This window comes from Colossoma macropomum, unplaced genomic scaffold (genome assembly GCF_904425465.1).
Source record: "Colossoma macropomum unplaced genomic scaffold, Colossoma_macropomum, whole genome shotgun sequence".
In the NCBI taxonomy this organism is placed as follows: Eukaryota; Metazoa; Chordata; class Actinopteri; order Characiformes; family Serrasalmidae; genus Colossoma; species Colossoma macropomum.
Genome location: NW_023494808.1, coordinates 3,242,166 through 3,264,745, shown reverse-complemented (window position 1 = coordinate 3,264,745; position 22,580 = coordinate 3,242,166). Strand labels below are relative to the sequence as shown.

At 37.0% G+C, this 22,580-nt stretch overlaps 1 protein-coding gene across 1 annotated transcript in view; it reads right to left on the bottom strand.

The window, feature by feature from the left end:
- The window catches only part of LOC118797720 (titin-like), a 127,946-nt gene that overhangs the window by 29,477 nt on the left and 75,889 nt on the right, over positions 1–22,580 (bottom strand). The window contains exons 5-6 of the mRNA XM_036556986.1: positions 4,254–4,407; positions 3,907–4,155 (exon numbers count right to left, since the gene is read on the bottom strand). Coding sequence (XP_036412879.1) covers positions 3,907–4,155; positions 4,254–4,407 — 403 coding nt within the window. The remainder of the gene's footprint in view (positions 1–3,906; positions 4,156–4,253; positions 4,408–22,580) is intronic.

Genomic DNA, 22,580 nt, shown 5'->3' with positions numbered 1-22,580 from the left:
TTAAAAAGAAATCTGGATCTTTATCAGCTCCACTTACTATATAGGTGCACTTTGTAGTTCTACAATTACAGACTGTAGTCCATCTGTTTCTCTGCATACTTTGTTAGCCCCCTTTTACCCTGTTCTTCAGTGGTCAGGAACCCCCTAGACCCGCACAGAGCAGGTACTATTTGTTTGGTGGATCATTCTCAGCACTGCAGTAACACTGACGTGGTGATGGTGTGTTAGTATATGCTGTGCTGGTATGAGTGGATCAGACACAGCAGTGCTGCTGGAGTTTTTAAACACTGTGTCCAATCGCTGTCCACTATATTAGACGCTCCTACCTTGTCAGTCCACCTTGTAGCAGTAAAGTCAGAGATGATAGCTCATCTGCTGCTGCACAGTTTGTGTTGGTAGTCCTTCATCAGTGGTCACAGGACACTGCCCACAGGACGCTGTTGGCTGTATATTTTTGGTTGGTGGACTATTCTCAGTCCACCAACATACCACCACCACATCAGTGTTACTGCAGTGCTGAGAATGATCCACCACCCAAATAGTACCTGCTCTGTGAGGGTCCATGGGGGGTCCTGTGGTGTATAGAGGTTTGTAGCTGAAGTAGATTATTAAATTTGTGTCACATATTATTAAGAAGGCTTATCTTTACAGGCATGGTAAGATTGTCACTGTAATGTTAAAACTTTTTTTTTAAATGGGAAAATAAGTGTTTAATCTAAAAGAGCTGTGAGGTGGATGGGTGAAAAATGAGTAAAGTGAAGAATATAAGTTCAAGCTTTTCTTTTTACACTGCTGTAAATCACTGAAGGATGGTCTACTGTTTCATCATTGTACCTGCAGAAAAAAAAAGAATTAAAAGGATTTAAAAATACAGCATGCACTCTGAGTTTAGCTACCAGAGCTCTTTATCTGAATCAGTCTTAACAATCAAATGCAAAATTAAAACCAATGGAGGAAAAAAGAATAAAAATGTTGTTTTGTGTTTATTGTGACAATAGTCCACTGTAGATGCTCAGTCTGTCTTTAACTAATGTTTAACTAAGTATCTATTAAATGCGACTGGATTTGAAGTTGAGTGTGGAAGCTTCTATTAAACCTAAACCTAAACCTAACACCAACCTTAACTTCCACACTAAACCTACTCCTAGTCCTAAACCTAACCCTAACCTGAACTTCAATACTAAACCTAACTTCAACACTAAACTTACTCCTACCCCTAAACCTAACCCTAACCTTAACTTCAACACTAAATTATACCTACTTCTAAACCTTAAATTAACCTTAACTTCAACACTAAGCCTACACCTACTCCTAAACCTAACCCTAACCTTAACTTCAATACTAAACCCATACCTTCTTCTAAACCTAACCTTGACCTTAACTTCAACACTAAGCTTACACCTACTCCTAAACCTAAAACTAACCTTAACTTCAACACTAAACCTACACCCCCCCCCAAACCTAACCCTTATTGTAATGCTGTAGATAATGCTGTAGACAACTAAGCATCACCAGAAAGTTTGTTAATAATTTAAATCTTTGTAGATCATCAGTTAAAATAATTCAATTGTGTAGATATTATTGATTTAGTTTTTCAGATGTACTGGGTAGAGTTTTAACTTGAGAACAATTTTAGAATTTCAGAAGCTTTGCTGGGCATACAGAGAGGAATTGTGCAATGAATAGATTTGGATTTCTAAAAACACCTCAGACCCTAAATAAAATGTTTGGTCTCCCTTTATTATTTGGATGGTCCCCTGTAGATGTTCTACAGATACTTAAATCATTAACAAACCTTCTGGTGATGTTCAGTTGATTTTCAACAACATCAAGGTTAAAGTTAGGAGTGGATGTACGTTTTGCCTTGAGGTCAAGGTTAGGATTGGGGTAGATTTAATGAACCCTTTAACATTGAACTTGAAGTTCAGTTGCATTTAATGAATGTATAGTTGAATGTTTCTTAAAGACAGACTGAGCATTCACAAAACACCTACAGTGGACCATCCAAATAAAGTGTTACCAAGAGGCATTGCTCTGTAATCAACTCTTGAGATCCACTGTGTTGTCAAGACTAAATATATTTTTCTAGTCTAAAAAATGTCTGAGACAAACAGCAAGTTTTCTTGCTTTCAGCTCTGAACATTCAGTTTTACACTTCCTGTGTTTATGCTGATCATCTGCTTGTATCTCACCTGTTGGTCGGAGAACAATGATGAAATCTGACACTGCAATCCTGATCTTTGTCTTCCTGAGACTCTTCTTTTACCTCCACCTCCACAGCAGCCATATAGACAGATGTTTTAACTGGAGAACTCTCAGCTTTGGTTTTTTTCTTCAGGTCTACTCGGTGAAAAACTGGCATAAATAACTTCCTGAAAATCTGATCTGTTCAGTGCTGCATCACTGGTCGCAGATCTGGCCCAAATCTCTGAATAAACTGTATTCTGTAATATGAGAAAAGAAGACACTGTAAAAACTCAAACTCTACCTAAAACAATAAAATGGCAGAGGAGATAAAGAGTGATCATAGAGCAAATGTGTGATAGATAAAATGTGTTTCATTTAGAATTTTTGGCCCTATTTAATATTTAATATTAAGTGTATCTATTACCCAATTACACATTTGGGTAATTACACATTAACAATAAATGCAATAACAATGTAACTATTGCTGATGTATTCACTGTTACAGATGGATTACAATAATACAGTTTATGTAAATACACGTGTATCAAGTTCAGTATTGGCTCAATTAATTACACAGGTACATGCTGACATCACATTTTCCCTTATGTAAGTACACATGCATAAGCACAATCCTTTGTCATGAATATGCTCTGAAGAACTCATTTCATTCTTAGAGGTAAGATCCATCACTTTTGCAGTCATTACTGAAAGGAGTTTCAGTTTGGCGCTGCTGCCTCATGTTGCCATGGCCAGTGGAAAAATAACATATGGATTCCACACTGACCCATTCACATTAAGGTAAAAGGTCAAAAGGCAAAAGGTTTTTATTTGTGCCACTTTAATCTGGTAATGTGGAGGTAGTCTCTGACAGTAGGTTTATAACATTCTTGAAAGTTCTCAACAAAATGAAATTGGAGACAAAATGCTGCCATCTAGAGTATGGGAAGAGGAAAGACGGTGTTCATAGCTTAAGGGCAGCAGCAGTATGTAAAGCTTTACTTACCTTTAAAAGGTCTTCGTTCTTTTTAACTCTGCTTTTATTGCTATATTTGAGAAAGAACATGTTATTATTACCATAAGGTCCTTTATTTTACTTCAGATTTTGGAACAGCACTAAAACAGTCTAGGGTTAAGTATCTGTGTGTACATTTCTGTGAAAAAGGCCAGTGTATTTTACTAATTGTTTTGGCCTGTTCAGAGTCCAGATTTAAAGCCTATAGATGAAATTTGGTCTCAAACACAAACTAGCTTGGCAGTGTTAACTCTTCTGTCTGTAAGAGGCCGTCTGCAAGTTTACTCACAAGACCTTAACATTGAAATAAATCAAAGGGAAAATATATTCCATGCTAACGTTCTCTATTTGTCTAATGATTTGTTGTTGAGACCATTAAAATATTAATGTTTTGCCATTTGAGTTGGCCCATTTTTGTTTAAATCAGACTATACATGTGAAAATGAATTATGCATCAGAAAATTAGATATTTGAATACCGTATGAAGAAAATGGAGGTGACTCCAAGGACAAACACTCCACATAAAATTCCAGCGACTGCATAAATAACAGCATGTGGAAACACTGCATGGAAAGGAATGACAATGTCACATTAAAAAAGATGATAAAGGAAAACTGAAAAAAGCAAAGTGCATTAAAAATACTTAAATAATGTGACTATTTATGTAACACAGCTAGTAGAAATCAGATATCATTACTGCACCACACCTTGTACTATCACTGACACAGCTGTTGCATTCTGAGCTCCATGTTGATTCTGAGCCTTGCAGTAGTAAGATCCACTCTGTAGAGGACTGTAACTGTGTCCAGATCCTACAGGTGAGGTTCCACCTTCTTTAAACCAAGTGTAGATCTTCACCGGTGGGTTTGCATCACTGCTGCAGGTCATAGTCACTGAACTGCCCTCCACTATTTCACCAGAGGGACTGATGGACACTGAGACATTCTTTGGGGGATCTACAACAGACAAGGAAAAAGGAAAATAATTTATGAGAAAGCATATGGTGGAGTGTTCAAAAAATGAAACCGAGCCTAATAAATCATCAATAACTTACACAAAACATTTAACTGCACAGCAGTGGATCTCCTCTCTCCATGATCATTCCAACTCTGGCATGTGTATTCTCCACTGTCCTCAGATCTGATGTTGGGAATTCTGTAGGTTTTTCCTTCTCCTATTGATGTTGATCCCTTAAACCAGGTGTAGATCTTCACAGGTGGGTATCCATCACTGCTGCAGGTCAGAGTCACTGAACTGCCCTCTTTGGAGGATCTAGACATAAATAAATAATTAGTTGATTTGTATTCATGCAGGTTTGCATATTTTTCATTTAACACTGAAACATTTACTACATAGTCAAATATATTAATTCAGTTTTGCAAATGCTCCAATAAAATAAGACAACAAACATTTAATCAAGCCCTGAAAGCCAGGATACATTTTTAAAGTACTACTTTGATTTACTTTGGGAAAAATGACATGACTCACATCTGACTCTGAGGTTGTGAGTAGTAGAGTGGAGGTGTTGATATCCTCTTACAGAACAGCTATAACTGCCTGCATCCTCACTGCTGACTGTCTGCAGGTGGAGCTGGTTGTTCTTGAAGGTCTTTGTGGTTAAAGGACGTCCATTTTTGTACCAGATGAATGTTGGGTCAGTCAGACTGCAGGTGGTTTTACATGTCAGATCTGCTGTTTCTCCCTCTGTCACTTCTTCAGGAGTTTCTACATGGAGCTCTAAGACAATGAAATGAACAATAGATCTGAAATGAAAAGCTGCAGCTAGTCAGAGATGTCATGATGTAAAATCATGCTTTCTCTGTCATTTTTCTATCCATCTAGTCCATTTTTTATTCTGCCCACTTTATATTAAGGATCTCTATTAACTGTGTACTTACAGATTATCAAACATGAAACAACAGTATAACTACTGGTAATACATTCACTGTAACAAATGCAGTTATGTAACTAATGAAAATATACATGTATAAACTTTTTACTTATGTAATATACAAATGTATCTTGCTGTTTTTAACAGCATAATTTCTGTAATGTAATTAAACATACTTAATAGGGTGCACTTAAATAAACTTGTATAAATTGTTGTTTTTATAATTATTTTCTGATTGTGACAGGAGGTGTGGAATTACCTACATTATATATTATATATGTTTTGTATTATACTACCTCAAAGCAAAAATTGGATTACCAGTCTGTAATTTCACTGCATCAGGAACTGCCCAGTTATTTTAAATAAACTTTTACAAATTTATTGTGGAACATTTGTGATGTATCATGCTGTCCTGATCAAATCACTTAATTTATTACCAATTTCATGCCTTTATGGACCTTGCTTTGTGCACTGGGGCTCAGTCATGCTGGATGCTTTGTTCCCACAAAGTTGGAAGTGTACAATTGTCCAAAATGTCTTGGTATGCTAAAGCATTAAGATTTCCCTTCACTGGAACTAAGGGTTCTAGGCCAACCCCTGAAAAAACATAGCATTATCCCTCCTCCACCAAGCTTTACAGTTGGCACAATGCAGTCAGGCAGGTAAGGTTCTCCTGGCATTCACCAAACCTAGACTTGTCTATCAGACTGTCAGATAGAGAAGCATGTCACTCCACAGAATATGTTTCAACTGCTCCAGGGTCCAGTGGCAGTGCTTTACACCACTCCCTCCGATGCTTGGCATTGTGCATTTTGATCTTAGGCTTGTGTGTAGCTGCTCGGCCATGGAAACCCAATTTCTGAAGCTCCTAACATGCAGTTCTTTTGCTGATGTTGCTTCCAGGGGCAATTTCGAACTCTGTAGTGAGTGATGTAACAGAGGATAGTCACAGTGCGCTTCAGCAATCAGCAACCCCACTGTGTGAGTTTCCATTGTCTACCACTTTGTGGCTGAGCTGTTGTTGCTCCTAGGGTGCTTCCATTTCACAATAATAGCACTTACAGTTGACAGGGGCAGATCTAGGACAGACATTGCACAAACTAACTTGTGGCAGAGACACGGGATGACCCATTCTACTGACAGTGTTTGTCTATCAAGACTGCAAGGCTATGTGCTTAATTTTGTCTACCTGTTGGCAATGGGTGTGGCTGAAAAACCTGAACTCAATAATTAGGAGGGGTGTCCCAATATTTTTGTCCGTATAGTGTAGCTAAATGTTAGAAAAGTTGGCATTGCCTGTGCAGACGCGATGTTAGTACTCTCATAATGTAGGTAACTACACAACTATTACAATCAGAAAAATCAATCTATTACAAGTGTGTAACTAGATAACAGAAAACATGTTACAATAATCACAACACACTTGTGTAACTACACAGTCATTACACATTTTTTTCAAAGAATGCTGTTATTAGTACTATTATTTTCAGCTCCAATGTTGAGGAACCTTAAATCAAATTCACATTAATGTCATGACAGGCATAGCATTAAGAAAGACTTTGACATCAGTAGACAAACTGTCGACAAAAAAAAATCAGTTGACAAACTGTTAAATACACAAGAGCAGATAAACATATAAAAATACAGGATATTACATAACATCTTAATAAAATTACTGTCATGATGCAGCACACACTTCTAAAGCACTCATTAATCAAGTACATGGACTGTTTCTAATAGCTTAAAAATGTGATAATTTAACTTACCAGTGACACTGAGCTTAATTCCAGGATGACCCAGCCATTTTTCTTTTTCTAGATTGGTTTTGATTCTAAAGCAGTACTGTGTTCATCCTTCTTCATTACATCACTCAGTTTGAGGGAGAAGTGTTTCTGTTCGTCAGTGAAACACTCAACTCTGCCTGAATAATCTAGGTCTTTACTCAGATCAATCAGCTCCTCACCTTGAACTGGGTCTACGACCCAGAAAGTCTCTGTCACAGTAAGACGTTCTGGGTGAGTATAAGTTCCATTCATAAACACTGTGGATCCTTTTAAAGCACATATTTCCTGTTGGTTGAACTTCACACTCCACTCTGTTCCAAAAGCACCTGAAACATATGATGCATGAAAGAGCTGATTACAGAGTCTGGAGCCCATAAGACAGTCAGAGTTACTGTGCACTCTTTAAAATACAGGTTCCTAAAAGGGTTCTTTGGAACAATGCCATAGAAGAGCTACTTATGGTTCCTAAAAGAACTTGTCAATGCTTGGGTCATTAGAAACTACCTTTGTAATTGAGATGGGTGTGTGAAGAATTAAAGTTTTATGAATTTCCAGAAAATGTAATGATTCTCTGCCAATTCAGAGTTTTTTTTTTTCCAAAATGCCAGGAACTGTTATTTTTGTGAGTGTAGCTCACAGATTCTTCTCCTCTTGCCACCTTGTGCTACTACAGTGAAAAGCTGACCTAATTTTGTGCAAAACCACAAAGCACATAAAGCTTGGCGAGTTCTGCAGTCACACGGTGGGTGAAAGGATGTGGGGGGCTCAGCAAACCAATAGAAAATGAGTCTCATTAAGTGTGAATATTGAAGACTATTTCAGCTCTGAGAAACTTGATGGTACATTACATGATCTAGAAGTGCTAGAACAGTTTGCAATATTGTTTTTACAAGTTTATCCCCCAAAAATGTCTTGTTGAAAAGTACAGACTCACCCAGAATCACAGACAGAGAGATCAGAGAGAGGCGTAGAAGAGCTGTTCTTAGAGACATCATCAAACAAATCTGCACAATGAATAAACAGCACTGGACTCATAATCATCATTTTTATTAATTTCTCTTTATTGGCTCATAATCACTGCATATGTAAGGCTGATTTGCTGAAACCACTGAATGTAGCTGTACTATTACTAATTACTATTTAATAAAATGCTATTTGAATAACAGTTTTTCAACCAAACTTTATCATAAAAGAAGCATAATGAACTAAAGTTTAGAAGTATAAGTGCAAAAAATGTCAATTAAAATTCACTGGTTTTAACGGCGTATAGAATATAACTAATATCAATATCATGCACTAATGTAGTTCAATTTTGTTTCAGTTCAGTTATAAAGACAACAGGTATCAGACTCACCATATCAGGACAAGCCTCTTTCTGAACATCCAAATAAAGGCAAAAGACTGAAGTGTCTAAACTAGTGAGAGCAATTCAGTAGCAATGTTAACGTGTGTAATGCTAGACGTGGTCTTCCTCTTCTGTGTGCATGAACCCCCCATTTCATGAGCAAAGACACCAAACCAACCACAGTCAGAGCTTTTCTACAGCAAAGTGAAGGCAAAAGAAAAATAAAAATCACTAGCTGTAAGCTCTTGCTTTCTTGACCAATAGCTAGCTTGTTGTTGTTTTACTGTTAAATACTATCAATGATTTTGTGATCTAAAGCAGTTTTGTCTTGTTTCATCAAAGTGGAAAACCAGAGCTAATTCTGTAAATTTAGCAAAGCTAATGCTAATCCACAGAGGCCATTCATAAACACTGAAAGGTTAAAAGGTTGTTTATTACAATGTCAGTCTTGTACACTGTCTTTAATAATCTGAACTAAACCTGCTTTATCTCACCCTTATTAGTTTAAGGTTTGGTTACTCTTGCTGGCCTGTGGTGCTGCTATAAAAGCCTGACCTTATTTTGAGTTTGAGCTCAAACCACACGAGCTCTACATACAGGCTTTGTAGAGGCTTTACTGAGAACTTTAAATGTGGCACCCCTACACGTCTCAGCTACATTAATAAGCACATACATTCAGTACACAATATAAAGACAAAAAACAGCACGTTATCCATAATCAGAAATGACAAAAGACGTCTTCACAATTGCTCAAAATGTATTCTGGGTTGTTCTGTATCTCTTTACTGGTAACAGGTACCTTTCCTTCATAATGTTTCCTTTTTTTAATTGGTACAGAACTGAAAATCCTAAATGCAACAACATAACTTATTTATTCTTAATAAACACTGCTTTACTTTAATATGAGCTCATGTCCAGGTAATAAACTGTTAAAATGGACTTTAGCTTCCAGACTGTTCAGCTCAACTTAATGACCTAATGTAGTTAAAGAAGTCATTATGCACTTGTTAATTGTATTGTATGTTAAAATGACAGTGTTCAGGGATCCACAATTTATGAAACATGACTATTTACCAGCATATTTGGTCAGTGTGATTTACTTGTTTATAATTTTTGATTAACTTGTTACTAAAACATTTCAAGCATGCTTGTAACTGGATTAAGGATTACAATTAATCAAATTTAACTCATTTGTCTGTTAATAACTAAATTACAGAAGAGCTTATTATTCCATATTATAAATGTATAATTCATTTTAAGCTTGATTACATTAGTAGATAATTATTATAATTACTATAATTACTATAATACTACAGACAAAAGAAGTACAGTTATATACTTATTGAAGCATTTTTTTTCCCACACAATCCAAACATAATGTGCCATTTTGGTGAAAATGCCAATCTGGCAACCCTGGAGCACACAATGATCAGTTCTAATGGGGGGTGGTCATCAGGAAGAAAAACAGGATTTAAAGAAAAGATACTCATTTGTATGGGCAAGTGTGGAATAATACAGTATAATGCTCTAACAGATTCAATACTTCATATATTATCTGATCTAGAGCTGCTGTATATTAATCATGCTAAATTATATATTACCTTGTAAAAATTTGATAATGGCTACATTGGAAATGTCAAGTCTGCTCTTCAAGACAAAATATAAACAACAAACTTGCAACTTATTTAACATTTAAAGCAGTATCTGTAGTTCACAGCAGACTGAAAATGGTACCACTGACTAAAACTTCCAGCCGGCTAGCAATGTCCTTATAAACATTAGAGGAAAAATTATTCTCACTATTCTCCATCTCATAGATTAATGTCTACTCATGTTTTTTGCCAGCTAAACAGTATTAAAGGTGGAGCACCAATGTGATGCTATGCAATGTGATATGTCAAAAAATGGGGTGTTGATCAAAACTTGTTATAAAATTGTGGCCATTAATATACTTTGTAAGGGATTGTCATCATTAAGAGCTGCATTACAGGCAATGGATTTTGAGTGATACCTTAAAGAGATTACTGGGATATATTGGTGCTCATATAATGCTTCACATTGTGAGGTCAGAACTCATTGTACATTGTAGGTATTCTATAGCACTACTCGTGTAATAATGTAATGTTGTTAAGCCAAAGCATTGTGTCTTTGTTACAAATGAACTAAATTTGTGTGTGCTCTGCTCCAACACACTGTATTCTGTATCAACTGTAGCATCACTGAGACCACCACTATCAATATTATTTTAGCATTAAGCCCTCTTATTTTGTCCTTGTATTTTATTTTTACTCTGAATTTTGCATTGCATTTTACAATTGTAATGTGATCTTGAGTCATAAATAAATAAACTTATCATACATTCAGATGTTTACTTCATCTTCTTATGTCTACATGTGAATGTATGTTTTGATTTTCATGGGGGAACAGGAGCCTATCTCAGCAGTCATTGGGCAGAACACAGAAAACACCCTGGACAGGCCACCAGACCATCGCAGGGCTGTCACATACAGACACATACACTCACACCTCGAATTCAGCATGTCCAATTGGCCTGAGTATTATAATTTTCTTTTCTTTGTTGTATTTAACAAGACATTGTGAGTATGCTTGTGTTTATTAAGGCCTTTACAGTACAAGTAGCTGTTAGTCGCCAGCTTGTAATGTACTTCACAGCTGTATGATTTAATTTAGTTGTGTTATCTACATTGTCAGTTGTGTCTGTGGTGAGCAGACTCATGCTTTATAGTGAACAGTGGTGCGGTGTTGGTTGTGTATTTATGAATCCAGCTTTCTGTTTGAATGCTATTGTATTATGTCACCATAGGGTGGAAGTAGAAATGTGCAGTGATGGCTGTACAGCTGTCAGGAACAGGCTAGAGCCTGGTGTAATTGCATTGTAGGACACTGGAGCATTAGTGTATATACCAGGTAGGCCTACCAGAATTTTCACAGGACAATCAACTAATTCATTTCTGTCTATGCCACTGTCACTCGGACTGAAGGCTGGACACCAGTGGAAATCACTTCTTTTACCTGTTTATGGGCTGCCTGACCAATGTAGTGCAGCTACACACTGACATACCACCAACATGTCTCTGAACCTATAAAATACTGCTCAGTGGTGATCCTGTGAAGGATTACTATTGGGTTGAGTTCTGGGCCTCGAATGCCCACTTCAAAACATTGGACATTAGAAATAGTACTTGAGAGTCTTACTGGGATTGTACCACCGGTGACAACATACATTTCTGCAATGCAAAAGATTCAGAATGTTTACACTAGGAACACATTCACAAAATTCAAATAACTATGAATGCATCAGCTAAAAGCTTGAGAGAACTAGCTACACACTATATGTATTTTAAACACGGCAGGCTAGCAATGTCCTTATAAACATTAAAGGAAGATTCTACAGCTCACTATTCTCCACCTCATGGATTAGTTTATCCTCATTTGTTCTGGGCCAGTTTTTCTGTGTTTTCTTTTTTGTTTTCTCAACTTTTTACATGTTAATATCATCACTGTTGAGGAACAAGGCTAGATGGTTAAGGGAGGCTTGATGCAGACATTAAATAAACTGTGTTTAAACTAAAACACAAAGTGGTGTAAAAGTGTGGTGTTCTAGAAGAGTCAGAGTGGAGTCTAGAGCACTGTTTTATGGTCCTGAGAAAAATTTGTGAAGGAAAAAGACATTGAGAGGTGTGCTCAAGTGTTTCAGCTTTTCTATATTTCAACACCTATAACAGCACCATCCTCCTCTCACTTCACAAACTGCAGACAAAGACAGTCAGACCAGTGATGACGTCAAACCTCATGAGTGACAATGAACTGGAATTGGTGAAAACCAAAGATCAAAATCTGTTGCTGGGGTTTACTTTATAGCTACAAAGGAAATGACATCATTTACAGCCAGTCAGCATCTAAAATGAGGCCATCTTTCACAATAAGATGATGTGAGTAAATAATTGGCTGTCGGGTCTCCACTCTGAAAGACCTTCCCTCATCTAGGATGAGGAAGAGACTGGGGGAAATCATGCCTGACCCTTCACACTGTGGTCACTCTCTTCTAGATTCAGACTTCCCTGAAACAGCTGGACCTCAGTAACAATTACTTGCATGATTCAGGAGTGGAGCTGCTCTCTGCTGGACTGCAGAGTTCACACTGTAAAGCACTTTTTTTGATCAAACTGTAATGTACATAACCACTGTATGTACAATGGCATATTCCTTCTGAATAACACCCTCTACTGTCATCAGTGCACATGCACTTTAACTATTGCAATATACATATTTTAGAGATATGTTTACATTTATATTGACATTTGCTGCACAGGTCTTTAAGCTATATATACTGTACATATGTACTCCAGTATTTAACTGTAACTGTATTATCCCACTGGACATCCCCTATATATTTACAGATTGTTTCTGTATTGTCTATTTTATGTTCATGCACAGAAAATAATTTTTCTATACTGAATTTACTGGATTTCATTTTGACACATGCACCAAGAGAACTTCCTTGTATTTTGGTACTTGCTGAGTTTAGATTTTGATTCTGATTCTGATAACTGTCAACTTCAGCAGGAAAACATTCCCCAATAATCAAAATTATGTATTTGGCTTTTCAAACCTGGAAAAATGTCAGTTAAATCTGTTCAAATCTACACCTACACTTTACAGTAGCCTTTTGGTGACACCAGGTTTTGTTCCAACAGTGACAATATATTTGTTATTTAATATTTGCTGAATAATTGATCTTAAGTGTCATAACAGAAGTAAAGTTCTTTAAATCAATAAATAAAATAGAAAAAGAAAAAAAAAAACATGAATATTCAGAGCAGTCATGAATAAGAAACATTACTCTGAAACCAGAGCTGTGTCTTATAGCTGGACAATGGGATGATTTAACTCACCTGGAACTCTGAGCTGAACTCCAGGTTTACCTGCCCATTTTTCTTATTCTGCATAGGTTATTACTCTGCAGCAGTACTGATGTATGATCATCTTTCTTCATTACATCACCCAGTTTGAGGGAGAAGTGTTTCTGTCAGTTAAATACTCAACTCTGCCTGAATTATCTGGGTTTTTACTCAGATCAGTCGGCTCCACATCCTTAACTATATCTATGCCCCAAAAAGTTTCTGTCACTGTAAGATGTTCTGGGTGAGTATAAGTTCCACTCATAAACACTGTGGATCCATTTAAAGCACATATTTCCTGTTGGTTGTACTTCACACTCCAGTCTGTTCCAAAAGCTCCTGAAACATATGATGCATGAAAGAGCTGATAACAGAGTTTGGAGCCCATAAAATAGTCAGCTTTACTGCAGCAAGTGAAGACTAAAGAAACAGCTCTGAGGTTTTAAGTTGCTTGCGTAAATGTGGTTTATTTGACTGATCTACTTGTGGTCTTTTAACATTTTTCTTCTGCTTTTTGCTCCCTTGTTCCCTTTTATTGCAACAGCTGGCCAGTATAAGCCCACCACTCTTTAAACTTCATATCATAATTAGTTTGCTGTAGTGCAGTGAAGCTAAATAATCTTATAGTTACTAGTGACTCACACAGTTTACAGACTAAGTTATTAATGCTTATAACCAGGTTATTATTGTTTATCAGTCTTGTGAATTATCTATTTCAATGTTTACCTTTTCAGTGCATATTTCAATATAAAAGCTATCTACTTCATTTATTCTGGTGAGTGAGAAAACCAAGGTGAGGCGAATTTACAGTGCTGGACTACAGGAAGGTCTGCACTTTCTGTTGTGTCCTAATGCCGGACTTTTTAGTAACCACGTACACAAAGAAACGTTCTCAGTAATTTTTATTTTAAAAAACAAGTTTGCAGTTATAAGGCAAAGCATCTGCAATGTTAAAGTGTCAGTACAGATATGAATAAAACAAATGCCAATTTTTTTGACTCGCAGTTTTTTTGTTTCTAACTCTAGTCAATATTTTTTATGCTATATTTCTCTTTATGATTTACTGGTGTGCTGAACTGTTAAACTGGTGGTGAGCACATTTATCTGTAAGCTGATGGGTTTATCTCTCCTGCTTCTAACAGATTACACATCCTGTTTTGAGCTGAAAAATGTTTTAAACCTCTGCAATTATCTCTCTCTGATCATGTGAGGTCCTATCACTGTGTACCAGGGTAGCAAAATCAATACTAAGCAATGATCTGCCTGCATGCTGGCTTTGTGAGCTTTGCAACGAGTGAAGTAAATATAAATTTTGAGAGATTCTGCATTTGTGCTGTAAGCCAGTGTTGTCCTGAAGGCCCACAACTCTGCATATATAATGCTTTAGCTGCTCCACTTCAACTCAGTAAGGGGTTGTTAATGATCTGATTAGCGTTATCAGGTGCAGAACACCATGTACAGGCAGAGCACAAAGCACTGTCACAACATTCATAACTTTCTGTTTATCGCACTTGAATTGGTTCTTTTTTACACCAGTAATGGTAGGTAACTGTCTGGCTAACTAATTTGATTATTTTGATTGCATGTTTACGCTTCAGCTGTGCATGTGGTTGCTAGGTAATAGACATGTTGATTGTTGACTTAATATTTCCTAACGGGAGATAAGAAAAGATGCTGTAAGATAAGGTAAGATTCCTACATTAGGATAGGATTTGTTTCTGTAATACTAATTTGTGAAAAATCCCATCTTGACTTGTCAGATTTTAACTTAAGAGAAAAATTTCTGTAATGCAGCTCCTGGTCCTAAGTGAGCTTTCTGAAGGGAATAAGAACAGAGGACAGTGTTGAGTAATCTTCTGTTAAGACGAAGACGTTTCTCTCACAGAAAGCAGAAGTTATGAATCAAAAAATACCATGATTCTATCAACTAATGCAAAAGAGGGAAGAGAACAGGAAATGTGTGACAGATACAGCCAGTACCAGCATTACATTAGAGCTACTGGACAAAACAGCTTCAGCTTTTAACATTTACACTCACACTTCATCACTGCTCTGTGCTCGAATATGATACCTTTACCCTGAACAGTTTGAGCCTCTGCACTGAGAGCAGGTTTGACTGGAAGGAGAGACAATCCACATCCAGAAAGAGGAAGAAAAACACTTTGCTTGTGTAAAAGCGACATCTTCAGAGATTACAGACTGATCATCTGTTCTTTGGGTGTTACTGTATCATGGTAAGTTACTCTTATACACAGTGCTTGTTGATATCTTGCATGTATGTACTGATGTAATCATCTGCTACTGGTGCTTATAAAGTCATTTCTTATGATGGAGACCACAGTTAGTTCACATTAAGAATTTTTCAAACCAAGTCTTGACATAATTTTTAATAGAGTTGAACCTCCAATGAGTTTTCTTAAACACTCTGAGAATACAGGAAGACCTTCTAAATAAAGAGAATATAATGTGTTGTTCACTGCCCTGTTCGAGAGCTGAGTATCATGAGAGACTCTAAAGATATTTTTGTATGTCATTGTTCGCATTCAGATGCTGCTTCTGCTCAGAGCTCCTCTCATTATTAACGAACTAGCAAACTGCAAGGAACCCATGGACTTCTAGCAGTGTTTTTTGAAGGTGATTTGGACTGACACCATAACAACTTGGTCAGTTTAGTTTTGGTCCCATCTGTACAACACAGGAAATTAACGCTGATCTGATTAAATTTAAACACCACAGTCTGCTGGTCTCAGACCTCATGTGAAAGACAGCATTGATATGTGTATTTACTCTCGCAGCTTTGCTGTAAAAATGTTTTAATTTAAAGATGTGTAGGTGTCTGCTGGCGCAATAAGGCTTCCTCTTTACATCAGTTTCATTTGTTTTATTTATGTACTGTTTGTATTGTTTGTGGTATGTTTTGATGTCACTCTCTGGCTGAGTTTCACACTGTATTGAATGAGACTTCTGCATGGCTCAGATGCTTCCCAGACTGGCTGTCAGAGTTATGCTATGTTGCGGCTACAAGGGTTCGCAGGTCAGCTGTCTGAGTAATGCTATACTACCCGTACTAGGCTTCCCAGGCCAACTTCCTGAGTGACTATACACCACAGCTATAAGTCTTCCTGGCCCAGAGAAAATGAGAGAATTTTTACAGTAAATGAAGAACTAGACAACTTTGTAAAGTCAATGTATGGTCTTCTTTTTGTGGCAGGATAATTCTTATATAGTTAAGTGGTTGATATCATAGAATGCATTTTAAATAAAAGCAACTAAAAAATTATTCATTTCTGTTTTTTACGGATGTTATTCATATTCACTCTCCAGTTTTTGCTTTTTTTTCAACTGAGAGTTCTAGGTGAGAAATTGCTGTTTCATTTGGTCTTTTTTCCTTTTGTTAATCTTATTGTTTTTATTATTATTTAAAAATCTAGTGTATGCAAATTTTATGCACTCAAAAGTTTCTTCTTCATGTTCATGTAGTGAGTTCTTATATTATCATATGTTTCAGGGGCATTTAAAAAAAAACTGGAGTGTGAAATACAGGCAAAATCAAATATGTACTTTAAAAGGGTCCACAGTGTTTATGTACGGCACTTACAAACATCCATTTTATCTTAAAGTGGTAAAGAAGTTTTGGACAATAGATCTAGCCAAAAATGTGGAACCAACTGACCTGACTAAAGATCCAGAAATATTCCGGCAGGACTGTATACTATGAAGGTGAAAAACAACTTTCCGTTCTCAAACTGATGAACGTGTCAGAGAGGGACGAGCACATGTACTGCCTTAGAATCACAACAAACATAGAAAAACAACGGTATTTATTTTATCCTGGAGTGACCCTCAACGTCACAGGTCAGTTATATCACAACTTTAAATTTCTAATAATGTTCCAAATAAATAATTTCTGGACATTTAAATGGTCATTAATGGCTACTCTGATAATTGTCTTGGACAGTTCATGATAGTTGTTTGTTTCCTGACTGAAATACAAAACAGAAATTACAATTAGTTGACCACAGTCTTTTTGTTTGCATGTATTTTTTTTTTCTCTTTCTTTCTTGCAGATTGTTATTTTGTTTCCCTGACAGTTTCTCTCATGATGTTCTTTATCCTCCATCCTCTCAGGCCTCAGAGTAGAATATCCTGAATGTGTTTCAGAGGGAAATACAACACGTCTAACCTGTACGACCACCTGCACTCTGACAGACAGACATCTGGTATAAAAACGGACACCGTATTGATACAAATGATGAAGAAAACAACACCCTCTCCCTGCAGCCGACTAGAATAGAGGACACAGGCAGTTACAGCTGTGCTGTGAAAGAATATGAACATCTTCCTTCTCCTGCTGTCACACTCAGTGTCAGATGTGAGTACATGCAGTCAGCTTGTCAGGTGTACAGAATATGTTATTAAAATATTATATTAAAATAATTAAGACATTTTTACAGTATTAGATTAATAATCTTTTTGCATACACAAATATTTATCCACAACAACAAAACAACAACAACAATAATGAAAAGAACAATAATAATAATTTAATTTTTAGATCCTCCAAAGAGCATCTCAGTGTCAGTCCCTCTGGTGAAATAGTGGAGGGCAGTTCAGTGACTCTGACCTGCAGCAGTGATGGATACCCACCTGTGGACGAGTACAGCTGGTTTAAGAAGAAACAGTTTCTTGGAAAGGGCAAAGATTACACCATCTCTAAGATCAGCTGTGAGGATGTTGGAGAGTATACGTGCAAATCCAACAATGCAGAGGGTTACCAGTACTCTAGTAGTGTAACTCTGAATGTTGTTGGTAAGGTGAAATGAGCTGAAAGTAAATTCATTGATGCTAATGTTTATTGGAAAGATTCAGTTAAAAATAAATCTTTTTATAAATATATTTCATTATTGTAATAAACTCTATTTCAGCTTTCCCCTCTGTGATCCCTTATGTAGCTATTGTGGCTGTTCTTTGTGGTCTTGCAGCTCTTCTCACTGTGTTTGTCTGGTAAGAGTCTCAGTACATCTCAAAACCTTTAAAAAAATATGGAGCTTTTTCACTGGATAAATACTGATGTTTTCTGAGAGAAGGTGCAGGAGACAGAATAAAAGAACAGATGAACATGACTATCAGGTGAGAAGATACCAAACTCCAGATATCAGTCTCTCTGTAGCCAATAGTAATCCAAGAGGAATGTTGATGTCAATACTACTACAGGATTAGGGTATATGAAATTTAACTGCACCCATTATAGGTAAACAGTTAGAGCACTGTCCAAGGTGCTGGTTCTGATTTGTGCATTAAAACATGTCCTACAACTGGGACTCTATTTATCATTACATTCAAATGTTCATGATTAATTCGTTTGACAGTAAGAAACCACATTTCAAGATGTCTGTGTTTTTTACCCTTCTGCACAGAACACTGACCCTAACGCTAAGGACGACACATACACAGCTCTTCAGCCCACAGCCAGGTCCTCTGATGATGTGTACCACACATTTGCAGTAAGTGTCTCTTCACAAATACTCCCTCTAGATCTGTAAAGAATTCCTAACTCTCTTCTTCATTTCTCCTCCTCTGCTTCATTCTCTCTTTCCCTCACACAAGCTGTTCAGTCCAGTTCTCCTGATGACACATACACAGCTCTGGACCCTCAGTTCAGTTCTCCTGGGTATGACACTCTAGCAGTGAGTTCTACAGGTTAAAGCCATTTAAACGCTGCTAGAGAAGAAAGAAAATCTAATACAGTTTACAAGTGATAATCTTCATTCAAAGAGAATCTTATTATGGCTTTGATAATTTGTGCACATGCTGCTGTTATTGCTCATTATGTACTTCTTATTATGTATAGGAATCAAAACACTACTTTAAATTATATCAAAATTTAATTAAGTTTTCCTAAATATTTCCTGAATCTCATATATCTTAAAATATATTAACAAAAGACTTAAATTACATGTTGTCATTTAGGAAAACGTTAATGATAGAAACTGATTTAAACGACACTTTGAGGACACAGTGTATTTGGTGTTTTGTAAGGAAAAGAAAATTATTTTATAAAACAATATGTTTTGTATTATGTAGATCATTTAAACTGAAGTTAGTGTGAATTCAACAGTATTAACAATCCTAAACATTAGCTAAAGTTAGTATTAAATAATTGTTAGCTTTGTGAAAAAGCTAGTGTAATATTAGTTGTTCTGTTTTTCTTTTCTTTTGGCTATTATGTTTTTCGAGTTTATTTAATGATAACTACCTAAACAGGTCAGCCTGTTTTTATTGTTTTTGATAATAAGTCCAAATGAATGAAACATCATTGTGTGGCTACATTGGTAAACATGTGAGTGATAGATTTGTCTGTTGACTTTATATGTTCAACTGGATTATGTTCAAATAGATTATAATGTGTTGATGTTTTAAAAACATGAAAGCTTAAGCAAGTAACTGTTGAAAGTGTAATTTAACATTAAAAGATAACATAAATATCTATAAACTTTTCACCCCATTTTTTGGCTTTTGTTTGTTGGATAAACTGAAAACTTACCATTAAAAATTCATGATTGTGATATGTTATCCAGCATTTCCAACAGAGGGCAGCATTTCCATTACATGGAACTAACTGTTTAACAACCTTTGCCTACAGGGAAAATGTGCACTCTTCCAGGCAGTTTTGTTAGTAACAGTGAATCCCTTGTTCTGCTGATGTGTCTGATCTCCACACAGCAATTTTCATTGTGCACTAAACTTTACAAGTTGTATCTTAAGAACATGTTCTGTAAGTTCCTTCAAATACATATGTGCATTGTAAGACTTTTTTTCAATTTCACCCTGAATATGTTTGTCTTGTAAAAAAAAAAAAAATGCCACTTATTAGATAAATTATTGATTTTCTGCTTATGCTTTGTTAATGCCGAAGGTAAATGATAGTTATAATGAAGTAAGTGTAACATTGGAAGCGAGGAGACGGAGTGTAAGTCCGAATTGCTTTTATTCAAATCAGATTCAAAAGAATCCAGAAACTGCGTGGCAGAGGTTTGTACAACCGACAAGTTCATAATGAACCATCTAACAACAAAATCCAAGAAAAAAAGCCACAAGGTCACATGCACAATGCAAGACAAAGAGCCTGAACAAACACAGGGGTATAAATACACTGAGGGGAAACAAGAAACTGGGTCTAATGAGGAGGTGGAGCTACCAGCAGGGGACAGGACCAGGGAGGAGACAAAGAACAAAGCAACAACAAAAGCACATGGCACAAGAAAACAAAAGGCACATGGCTACAACAGAGGGGAACAAACAGACACACTCAGAGGAACAATGGGGAAACTGTGACAGTAAGAGGGTCAGTGTCCTTCTCAGTCCCTTCAAACTTCTTAGAGTGTTGAACCCAGGGTGCTTTGAAGTGTGACTCACACAATAAACAAACAAACAAATAAATAAAAATAGCTGTCATGTCAAATGTGAAAGTTGTTATTATTAAAGATCTTATGTGTGGCTGCATTTTGAGAGGGATGCATATAAGATCAGTCCACTTGTGAAGGACTACACTTGGTTAATAGAAAGAGGAACTCATCTGCGGGGTTTGGACAGAATTTCTTTTGTGAATAGAATTTCAGTCCAGTGTAATTTCTTTCTTTTTTTTTTAACATGCTACACATTGAATAGTCGCTTTTGCTTTATGATAACTGGTGCATAGTAACTTCCACTCTTTTATTTTTGTAATGCTTAATCCAGCAGCTTTTTTCAAAGGTTTCTCAGATGGTCTGAGTTTGGGTGTTTATGTGGGTGTTGAGGTTTACTTGATGAATGAAGACCTTGAAATAACTGAACTTTTGAGCTCACACTTAAGCTTGAGTTCACACTACTTTACACAGTGCAGTGTTCACTTCCTCAATAAACCACATGTGATGAGTTTCTGACATTTAACCTAGTGATGTTTATCTTCAAATGTCTTCACCACCATCTCAAACTGCTGAACTTCACTGTAGCTATAAGGTGTGATGAGCTTTCAGAGAGAAAATCTGATTATTACTGGCAGCAGTGAAGGTTCTTCAGCTGTTTATTTGGGTCGTTCTCTTGGGTGAGTTATACTTTTTTTAATAGCTTTAAAAAAAAAAACACAGCAAAAATGTACATTTTGACTTTGTGCATTGTTACCCATTTGAGAGTAATAAGGTACAAAACATCTGGGGAAGAAATTACTGGATATGAAAGTGGCTCAGTCACGATAACGTGCTCGTACTTGGGCTGACAGCAACAGGAAGTACTTCTGCAAAGACCCATGTAAAACAGATGAGGGATATTCTAATAGACTCCATCAAGAATTCTTCTGGTAGATATCAGCTGAAGGATTCTGGGAGGGGAGACTTTACTGTGGACATCGCTCGACTGAGTAAGGAAGATGCTGGGAAATACTGGTGTGGAGTGGACAGAGTTCTTAGTGATACATATAATGAAGTGATCCTTACAGTCCTTGATGGTAAAATTTTAAAGTTATAAAGATCATTTGGATAAAATTGTACAACAAGCTACAAATTTAGCTATAAAACATAAACTACCATGGCCATAAATGACCACATGGAGGTCTTCTTTTTACTTCCTTTCCTGCTCTCTCTCTCTTTCTCACCCACTCGCACAGCACCGCAGACCTCTCCACCACCGAGCTCGACCACTCATATTCCAACAACAGTTACTTCTCTTGGAAACATTTCAACATCTAATGCCGCATTTGCTGCAGGTACTCGCACAAACACCAACAGACCTGTTATATATTTCAGACATAGTTATATGAGCAATTTACTCTCCTCCTGAGTGACCGCTCTGCTCTTGACTGTCGCCCTGTTGCACTCACCCCAATTGTGATGAAGTGCTTTGAGAGAATAGTCATGACTCATATCCAGAAGACCATTCCGAACACTATAGATCCTCTCCAGTTTGCATACCGTCGGAACCGGTCCACAGATGACACAGTCAACACTGCCCTTCACACAGCCCTCACACACCTGGAGGGCAAGGACACGTATGTCAGAATGCTATTTATTGACTACAGCTCAGCATTCAACACGTGTCATCCCACACAAACTCTCAGAAAAGTTCCTCACCCTCGGACTGACACCCACCCTCTGCAACTGGGTGCCTAACTTTCTAACAGACAGACCCCAGTCAGTCAGAGTCGGCAGCCGCACATCCAGCACAAGAACAGTGAGCACAGGGGCTGTGTGCTGAGCCCCCTTCTGTACATGCTCTTCACGTATGACTGCGTGGCCTCCCAGAACAACACCAGCATCATCAAGTTTGCTGATGATACCACAGTCATTGGACTGATCACTGGTGGGGACGAGACAGCGTACAGGAAGGAGGTGGCTGAGCTGGTGGCCTGGTGTCATGACAACAATCTTTCCTTAAATGCAGACAAGACCAAGGAAATGATTGTTGA